General features: G+C 31.8%; 1 protein-coding gene across 8 annotated transcripts; it reads left to right on the forward strand.

Annotated features, from left to right (window-relative positions):
* Positions 1-3,073: 3,073 nt before the first annotated feature.
* LOC107922774 (uncharacterized) lies at positions 3,074-9,867 on the forward strand. 8 transcript variants are annotated; one of them, XR_001691421.2, is made up of 14 exons: positions 3,074-3,369; positions 3,608-3,700; positions 4,683-4,744; positions 4,873-6,259; positions 6,349-7,035; positions 7,130-7,213; positions 7,406-7,481; positions 7,620-7,936; positions 8,043-8,267; positions 8,446-8,483; positions 8,635-8,717; positions 9,089-9,114; positions 9,192-9,322; positions 9,413-9,867. XR_001691421.2 is itself a non-coding variant. In XM_016852942.2 (9 exons), exons 4-9 carry the CDS (start codon positions 4,913-4,915, stop codon positions 8,232-8,234), a joined length of 2,703 nt encoding a protein of 900 aa, XP_016708431.2. In that variant the 5' UTR covers positions 3,074-3,369; positions 3,608-3,700; positions 4,683-4,744; positions 4,873-4,912; the 3' UTR covers positions 8,235-8,399. The 8 variants fall into 8 exon arrangements, 2 of the variants coding, with proteins under 2 accessions (XP_016708431.2, XP_016708450.2); XR_001691423.2 differs by lacking the exon at positions 8,446-8,483; XR_001691428.2 differs by lacking the exon at positions 8,446-8,483 and having other exon boundaries at positions 8,635-8,682.
* The last annotated feature ends 547 nt before the right edge of the window (positions 9,868-10,414 follow it).

The following is a 10,414-nucleotide window of genomic DNA, read 5'->3' on the forward strand; positions in this document are numbered from 1 at the left end:
TTAAGATTCGTTATTTGTATATACATGTTATGTTTATATTATTCTTTGTATTAATACGAAAGAGATTTACTTCCATCCCTTTCATATTTTTTTATATAATTAATATTTTAACGATTCAACTGTTGAGATTTATTAATATAATTATATTTTTCATGCTTTTAAATTTTCAATTTGATTCGATATATTTATCATTTTGATCTAAAATACTGTATATTCATATTTATTGATCAGTTAAAAGTTTTTACATAAAGCGAATAGTTAAAAAATCATAATTTATGTTAAATTTGACATGCATGTTCTATATAATAAATATTTTAACAATCTAGCTATTAAATTTATTGATATAATTATACTTGTCATGCAGTTAAATTTTTAAATCGATCCGTTACCTCTATTATTTTGATACCAATGCTATAGCTAAATTATCACTATAATACTTGTAGTATTTTTTTTTATCAATTTAACCACTGTACTTTTGATGTTGTATAGCTTGTTATAAAAAAAATAAAAAATCATTAAATCCAAAAACATCCTGAAAAATATTAGAAGTTATAAAATTAATACCTCTATTGGACCCTGTACTATACTAAAATTATTACTTTGATACCTATATTTTTTTATACATTTGGCTCCTGCACTTTCATTATGTATAGGCCGTTACCCCAATTCGGTTTTCCATTTTAAAAAATTAAACCAATTAGTGACTTGCTACCATGCGTCAAAAAAATTAAAAATTACTTAAAAATCATCAAAATTAAAAAAAAATTCCCAAAAAATTAAAACTTATAAAATTATACAAAATTTTAAAACTCATAATTTATTTTTTGAATTTTATAAATAAAATTATTTTTAAAATTATAAAAACTTCGAGAAAATTTAAAAAATGCGTTTGTTTAGAATTTTAGGTTTTTATAAAATTTTATAATTTTATGAAAACTTTTAAGAAATTTATGGGTTTTTTTTTTTCATTTTTAGGAATTTTTTTATATTTTAAAGGAATTTTGAGTTTTTTAAATAAAAAAATATTATAAAATTAAATATTCTGAAAGAATCCCCAAAATTCATAACAAATATTTTTTAAAATTTTTATGGATTTTTTTAATTTTTGAAAATTTGCATACTAATAATTTTTTAAAAAAAATTATAATTTTCAAAGATAGATTAATATATTTTTTTAGTTTTTTGATAATTTTCTAAGTTTTAATATTTTTGAGGAATTTTAATATATTTTAGTTTTTCTCATATTTTTAAAATTTTTAAGAAAAATTGAGGTTTTTACACTTTGCAATATGTCATTATTGGTTAGTTTAATTTTTCTAATAGAAATTTGGGTTGGGGTAATGGAGATTACAGGATTAAAGTACGGGGATCAAACTGATAATAAAAACAAAGTACAAGGGCTAAAATAATAAAAAAAAGTATAAATACAAAACTGAAAGTTTTTACATAAAGTAAATAGTTAAGAATTTTTAATTTAAATCAAATTTGATATGCATTACCTATATTAATGAAATATAAAACATGGTAATTGATTCACTGAAATATTAATCGTAAAAAAAAAATAAATCGGTGTCTGTGGAACCCTCTCCTAACAAATATATTCACCTTACATTTTCTTTACTCCTTAAAGTATAAATTGTATTTAAATTTTAAATATCAACAATAATTATTTATACTACGAACTCCATCATACACATATTTATGTGGAAACCACTTGTTTAGAACATAAATTTAAACAATTAATGAATGTAATAAAGTGTACATAATAAAATTAAAATGTATAAATAAATAAAAATAAAGTTTTTTTTAGTGGTAAATTTAAGGTTTTCCTAGTGTAATTGGTATAAGTTTAAATCCATGATTTTTATACTTTTTATTGTTTTTTTTAAGTTAAAAAGATTGAAATATCATCAAATAATATAATTTATTTTAAATACAAAATGATATTTTTGTATTTTTCCTAATTGAGTTGATGCTCGATTGACTTGTAACACCAACTCAGGTAGAAGTTTTATTAATAGTATAGATAATTTAATGATGCATAATAAATTGTTCCATGCCAAGGGGGTATATGTTTTTATTAAGGGTAAAGTACACAAATAGCCACCCAGCTACTAGTGAATTTCTTTTATGTTCATCCAATTATGAAAAGTTATAAAATAATCACTCAACTATTCAATTTTGTCCTTTTCATCAAAGCTTGCTAATGTAAAAATGGAAACACTCAAAAATGCAACATGAGTGACCAAAAAAGATGAAATTGAACGGCTGAGTGACCATTTTGTAATTTTTCATAGTTGGGTGATCAAAAAAGAAATTTACTAATATTTGAGTAGAGTTGTTCATGGGTCGAGTCAGTCCGAGCCTAAACATGATATTAACATATTTTATGTTTACTTAAGCCAAACCCGGCCCAAAATATAGGATTAAAATTTTGTCTAAATCTACTCATATTTGCAAAAGACTAACAAAACTCATTTTAAGCCCTTCCATATTATTTTTAATTTTTTAAATATTTATATTATATTATTTTAATATTTAATAACTATATACATTTTTTATTTATTGAACTTTTTATAATATTATTTTAATATTTACATTAGAGTAGTATTATATATTTTGTATAAACTTTTTTAATGTGTTTTAAATTACATAATGTATAAAAATAATATAATATAAAATATTCTAAACTTAAAAACAGGTTGGGCCAGGCTAAACTCAAGCATTGAATGTTTAGTCCCTAGTCCAGCCCATATTTTAAATAAGCTTAATTTTTTTATCTAAACTCATTTTTGAGCTTAATATTTTTATTTAAACCCTCCCAATATTCAAATGGGCCCTCTGGCCTGGGTGAGTAGCTTGACCCATGAACAAATCTATATTTAAATAATCATTTTGTAATTTTTTGACAAAAAATAAATTTACTAATAATTACATGACTACTAGTATAATTTATCCTTATTAATTTTACTTATATAAACGTTTTTTTTTGTTTTGAAGAATTACTTATATAAAGTTTAAAAATCAACGAATTATGTTCATAAATCCTTTCAAGCTTCATCATCTTCTTATATATAGACAAGACAGGATAGCGTTATAAGGGTTGGAATTTCGATCTCATCAATGATCAGCGAATCTTGATGATCGTCGATTAGCTATTCAACACCTGTAAAATATCCGAGCGTTTCACACCTAATTACTTTCCCAAATATTACCAGTAAAAATATTAAAAATATATTTTATAAGAAAACCTTAAAAAACACCATAAGCTAAAAACATGAGGCGACTCAGCCCCTCTAATTCACAGAAATGCAGGGTGATGAAGCCAGACTCTTGCTAAGTTTCCCCTCTAATCGTTGCCCTACTCAGGTTTTTTTTAATTATTTTTTTAATTTTTTATTTTCATTCCTTTTTCCCCTCTTTTGTTTTGTTCTTAAATCTTGATTCTAGGGTTTTTTTTAACCTCATTTTTATTGTTGTTGTTGTTGACTTGGATTGAAATTTATGAATTTGAGTTGCTTTTCTTTTGTAGTTTGTAGCTCTAATTGCTTGCTTTCAATCAGTTACACTAACAAATTCCCTCGATTTTTTGTTTTGATTCGATTAGATTGAAGTTGCTTATAGAAAGAAAGTATGGGAGTTGCATCTTGACTTGTTTCCGGTTCAGCAAAAGCTTTTGGCGGAGTCTAAGTTCAAGTTGGTGAGCAGTGATATGCCTTTAAACATTTTATCTTCTTTTTTTTTTTCTTAAAATGCTTTGATTGTAGTCCACAAATTCGTTGGTGATGACTTTGAATATTGTTATTTGGTTTGGAAAATCTGGTTGTTGTAAATATTGGTTTTAGCTTATTTATCGACATGCTTTCTAGGTAAATGAAAAGGAACAGTTGGAGCATGTTGGAGATAGGTTAAGAATTCAGAAGTAGATTTGGAGAAAGCAAGGTTTGGACGATGTTAGGGTGATTTGAGGGTTTTTCTAACAGTTTAGTGAACATTAGTAATTCTACTGTATCTAGAATCTACTACCTCAAAAAGCTTTCTTGTGACCTTCTGTTACCATTTAAGTTCATAGAGGGAGCTAGATAGCTTAGAGATTTGCACATTGTTTCGGTTAAATCCATGGTCCAAGGAAGGATTTGTAACGATATGTTCTGGTGAGTGATTAGATATGTTAGTGTGAGTATTTTAATCTATATAAGATAATAGTATGAATGTTTTAATAATTTATTTTGCATTTTGATAAAGAATTTCAATTGCATTTATGCTTGTAAGAAATCTGACCATAGATTTTCATTTTATTCAAATTGCACAAGTTTACACTTGCCTAGAGTCTGGTAATTAACTAATCATTCTACGTATATGCTTCTGAGAAAATTTTTAAGAGTTTTCTAAGAAATCTGGTTTGTAAACTCTCTAGTAGGCTATACAGTCTCATACAGTCTCATATGGGAACAGAGTTCTTGTTTAACGTTCTCCAAGGGTAGCATATGTTTATGAGCACTTAATAACTTATTGTCTGAACTTAGGAAGCAGTAGGTTATACTTTCTTTCCATTTTATATTGTCTCCTCTGGCTGTCAAAATGACTTTGATCATTATATTAGTGTTTATCAGGGAACGTAATAACTTGTTTAACCAACTCACCTGTTAAGTTTTGATAATTAGCTCAAGCTTGCTTTGTAGGACTCATGCAATGTTTTGAGGAATAAAGTAAGCAAGCTCTACCTTTGAGGGATATGCAACAGGTGATTTGCAGTTCGAAACGGATTTCCTGTGTTCTGAAATGGAAAATTCACTTTATGGTTGAAATTTAATTCTAGTGTATTAATTTATAAATTTCTGTTGACTTTTATTTATTTCAAATCATGAACAGCCTTGTGATATGAAGTTTCTGCTCTTGTGCTACTGAACAAATGGTTGAAGAGATGGCCCCACTTCGTTCCATAGGATATGTTGATCCTGGGTGGGAGCATGGAACTGCTCAAGATGAAAGGAAGAAGAAGGTTAAATGCAACTACTGCGGGAAAGTAGTCAGTGGTGGAATATTTAGATTGAAGCAACATTTAGCCAGATTGTCTGGTGAAGTTACTCATTGTGAAAAGGTTCCTGAAGAAGTATGCTTGAATATGAGAAAAAATCTGGAAGGATGTCGTTCTGGTAGAAAACGGAGGCAATTTGATTATGAACAAGCTGCTTTAAGTATCCAATCTAATGAGTACAGTGATGGAGAAGATGCTTCCGCAAGTTATAAACACAAAGGCAAGAAAGTGATGGGTGACAAGAACTTGGTTATCAAGTTTACCCCTCTTCGGTCATTAGGATATGTAGACCCAGGATGGGAGCATTGTGTTGCTCAAGATGAGAAGAAGAGAAGAGTAAAATGCAACTATTGTGAAAAAATAATAAGTGGGGGCATCAATCGGTTTAAGCAACATCTTGCTAGGATCCCTGGAGAAGTTGCCTACTGCGAGAAGGCACCTGAAGAGGTATATCTAAAAATCAAAGAAAACATGAAATGGCACCGAACTGGCAGAAGGCATCGGAAACCTGATACCAAGGAGATATCCACGTTCTACATGCACTCAGATAATGAGGATGAAGGTGGAGAGGAGGAGGGGTATTTGCAATGCGTAAGCAAGGATATATTGGCTATAGATGATAAAGTTTCTGACAATGATATTAGAAATAATGTCAGAGGTAGATCTCCTGGTAGTAGTGGTAACGGTGCTGAACCACTACTCAAAAAATCAAGACTGGATTCAGTATTTTTGAAGTCGCTGAAAAGCCAGACATCAGCACACTACAAACAACCAAGGGCTAGAACAGGCTTTGAGAAGAAAACTCACAGAGAAGTGATATCTGCCATCTGCAAATTCTTTTACCATGCAGGAATCCCTTCTAATGCAGCTAACTCTCCATATTTCCATAAAATGCTGGAACTGGTTGGTCAGTACGGGCAAGGTTTGCAAGGTCCTTCGAGTCGACTGATATCTGGTCGTCTCCTTCAGGAGGAAATTGCTAATATTAAGGAGTACTTAGTGGAGCTTAAGACATCTTGGGCGATCACTGGTTGTTCTGTTATGGCTGACAGTTGGAACGATGCACAGGGGAGGATGCTGATAAACTTTTTGGTCTCTTGCCCTCGGGGTGTTTATTTTCTCTCTTCTGTTGATGCAACTGATATCATAGAAGATGCAGTTCATCTCTTCAAGTTGTTAGACAAAGCAGTGGACGAGGTTGGCGAGGAATATGTAGTCCAGGTTATATATCTGTACTTTTGTTTCTCTGTGAAATTTACTTTTATATCTGTATGTGTGTGCACCCTTCTGAGCTGCTCCCGTTGGTGTAGGTGATTACTAGGAACACTTTGAGCTTCAGGAATGCTGGAAAGATGCTTGAAGAGAAAAGGAGAAATTTATTTTGGACACCTTGTGCCGTCTATTGTATTGATAGAATGCTTGAGGATTTTGTGAATATAAAATGGGTGGGAGAATGCGTAGATAAAGCAAAAAAAGTGACAAGGTTTATTTATAACAACACCTGGTTGTTGAATTTTATGAAGAAAGAATTTACCAAGGGACAGGAACTTCTTCAGCCTGCTGTTACAAAATTTGGCACCAACTTTTTCACTTTACAGAGTTTGTTGGACCAGAGGGTTGGTCTTAAGAGAATGTTCCAATCAAATAGATGGCTTTCATCCCGCTTTTCCAAATCAGATGAAGGAAAAGAGGTTGAAAAAATTGTCTTAAATGTCTCATTTTGGAAGAAAATGCAGTATGTGAAGAAATCCTTTGAACCAGTTGCTGAAGTTCTTCAAAGGATAGGTAGTGACAAAATCCGATCAATGCCGTTTATATATAGTGACATCTGTAGAACAAAGCTTGCAATTAAAGCCATTCATGGTGACGATGTTCGTAAATATGGACCTTTCTGGAGTGTGATTGAAAGTAATTGGAGTTCATTGTTCCATCATCCTCTTTATGTTGCTGCATACTTTCTCAATCCATCCTATCGTTATCGCCCAGATTTTTTGATGGTACTAAACTATATATACAGCGACTTGACCCTTATCTTCCTGATTGCGTATTTCTCCTGTGCTTAATTTCAACTTTTTCTTTGTGTTACTGAAGAATCCTGAAGTAATTCGTGGTCTAAATGAGTGTATTGTTCGGTTGGAGGCAGACAACGGGAAAAAGATTGCTGCATCCATGCAGGTAATGGTTTCTTATTTCTGCTGGATTTTACATCTAATATGATAACTGATGACTTATTCCAAGCTATTTGGTTGCTTCCTGTGTTTTCCAAGATCAAATTATCCACGGGGCTACACTGTTTGCTGTGAAAGCAGCCAACTGGCCCACTTTTCTGACTATGGATTTTTATCTCTCCTGCTTTTCATTTATCAGATACCTGATTTTGTGTCGGCAAAAGCTGATTTTGGAACTGATCTGGCCATAAGTACTAGAAGCGAACTTGATCCAGGTGATTCAATCAGGACTTTATGTACAAACCTGTTTGTTCAAGAACTTGTATTCTATAAATTCAATTTTTTTGCTTTTAATATTTCTGTTCAAAATTCACGTTGATTGAAATTTGTGCTAATTGTTGTTTCATCATTAGCCTCATGGTGGCAACAACATGGGATAAGTTGCTTGGAGCTGCAACGAATTGCCATACGCATACTGAGCCAGACATGTTCATCAATCGGGTGTGAGCATAACTGGAGTGCTTTTGATCAGGTTCACATCAAAAGACACAACTGTTTGTCTCGGAAGAGATTGAATGACCAGACCTATGTTCACTACAACTTGAGACTAAGAGAACGCCAACTAGGAAGGAAGCCGGATGAGTTGGTTTCCTTTGACAGTGCCATGTTAGAAAGTGTATTAGATGACTGGCTTGTGGAGACAGAGAAGTTAGCCATGCATGAAGATGAGGTACCTTTCATTTCCATTTAAATTGTTTTTATTTAACTTAAGAGTATGGAGAAATAGAATAATTGCCAATTTTTAATGCTATCTTGCATAAATTTTCCTGATTTAGGAGATCATCTATACTGAGGTGGAACAATTTTGCGGAGATGATATGGATGAACATGAGAGTGAAGAAAAGAGACCTGCGGAAATGGTCACAATAGCTGGTTTTATTGAACCTTTGGATGTTATCCCTTCTGCTGGAGGTGTTACTACCGATGATGATGGTCTCGATTTTCTTGATGATGATTTGACGGATTAGTTTTATCTTCAATGTGGCTCATCAAAACTTGGAGTAAGCCATGAGATATCTATTTCCAGTAACTGGATATTAATAGAAAGAAAAGTAATTTGGCGTTGTCAAAAGACAGATTCTTATATTGTAATTTGTTGTGCCATATATCATTTTGGAAGTATTAATATTTCACCAACATTATTTCAAATTTACTTTTCTTTTGATGCCAATTCTTTAGTAGGTCAGCTCATCTGTCTGCATCAATCCCCACAATCGGTACCGTCTACCTTATACAGCCTCCTTAACACTGTTATGGTTGCCAATTTTATTTTTCTCTCTTAGTACATGATTGTTTGGCATTTTCCAATTTACTTTACTAGAACTCCTGTTATCTTGATGATGATAATTTCTCTTCTTGATCTTGCAGCATTCTCTTTAAACATTGCAGCTTTTTCTTTTCATTCACATTTTATAGGTTGGTCATCTGTTATCCTAAATTCGCTCTTGTAGGTGAGTGCATAGTGCCTGCATCAATCGGTCATAATTGGTATTATATACCCTCTTCTTTGCATCCTCACAACACTCATCTTTTTCATCTCTTAGCTCTTGATGGGTTCGTATTTTTTGGTATTATGCCAATGATAAAAATTCTCTTGGTGATTATTTTGGCATTTTTCACCCTTTTTCTTTTCACTGACCTTTTCTAGGACCATCTTTTTATCCTTACTCCTACATAGAAGCCTTGTATTCTTGAAGAGTTTGCTAGCCCCATTGGAAACCTTCTATCTTTATATAATTATATTTACATTGGTTGAGTGAAAACATGACAATAACGTTTATTTTTTTCATGCTCTTGAAATTCCATGTTATGATTGTCACAGGTACTGAGGGAGAAGGTTCGTTTCAGGTGATTTCTTTTTCCGAAAGTATTAGTAACTATATTTTCTTTCACTATTTTTCTATTTAGACATTGTCTTTCTTTAGCTACATGTTCACACGTATGAACGGTGGTACGAAAGGCTTGTGGGGGAAGAAGAAATAATGTTTTGATTCAGATTCCTTATGGTCTTAATTGTTCTAGGAACCATTTAACTTGGGTGATTAAATCCTACCAGGTAACCATCCGGATGATGAGAAGATCCGCTTTTTGGCTGAATATTACGTATATCTAGGATCTAAATAGTCTGTATTTTCCATCTTCTCAGGACTTGTAGAAAGCAAAAAGCGAAACGTCCTCGCAATCCATTCCTCCCCTTCGTGGACCAAGTTTCTGAGCCGGAGATTGTGCTGTTTTTATCGTGAAATCAATGCAAAAGCTTCAACCAATGTGAGCCCTCGTCTGTATTGAATGAGCTATCAAGTATTGGCACAGGTTTCAATTCTGCCTTGTCTTAAACTGTCCAAATGTTGGCATGCAAAATCTTCTCTAAGCCAATGTCTTAAGTTCATGCATCCATGCATCTGGTTCTTATACAACTCTTTGGACACTAATAATAGTGGAATGATCATTGAGGTACATTTAGTATTGAAGTTTGGTCCTATGTAGACGGGGAGTACGGTATCCGTTGCCATATGGAAACTGCAACGGAAGTGTTACACAAAATTCCCAAATTAGCCTTCTGCTGAATGGGTTTGAAATATAATCAACAAAGTTAAAATAGTTACGGATTTTTGGTAGTTATTGCTTTTTGGCAACAATGTACATCGTGGCGGTTGTGCGGCGTGGTAGCTTGGTTCCATGGAAAAGCGAGTCGTTAAGCAGCGCGTTCTACGTCTAGAACACATTGTGGAGTAGTGTTGAGCATGGTAGTCGAAGTCGGTACAATTCTGGTACTAGTCGTAAGGCTGAGAAAAGATGAGATATCAAAAATCGATCTGAATTGCGGTGTTTTTGAAATATTAAGTTAAAAAATTGAAATTACATGGGTCAAACCAAATTCATATTTGATTTATAATTAATTTTTATTTTTTATGGTGTAAAAAAATATTTAAAGTAACTTAAAATTCTTATATAAAAAATATTTTTCAAAAAGTTCTATATAAGAGTTTTTTTTTTTTTGAAATTTTATCAAATAATGTCAAATAATAATAAATAAAGTTTATTTTAATCAAGAAAGGTATAAAATATTGAGAATCAAATTGAAGCATTAAAAAATCTTATTAAAACAAATAAATTTGACCCTCCACTAGGCTCGTTCTAGTTTTAA

Source organism: Gossypium hirsutum, chromosome A12, assembly GCF_007990345.1.
Source record: "Gossypium hirsutum isolate 1008001.06 chromosome A12, Gossypium_hirsutum_v2.1, whole genome shotgun sequence".
NCBI lineage: Eukaryota > Viridiplantae > Streptophyta > Magnoliopsida > Malvales > Malvaceae > Gossypium > Gossypium hirsutum.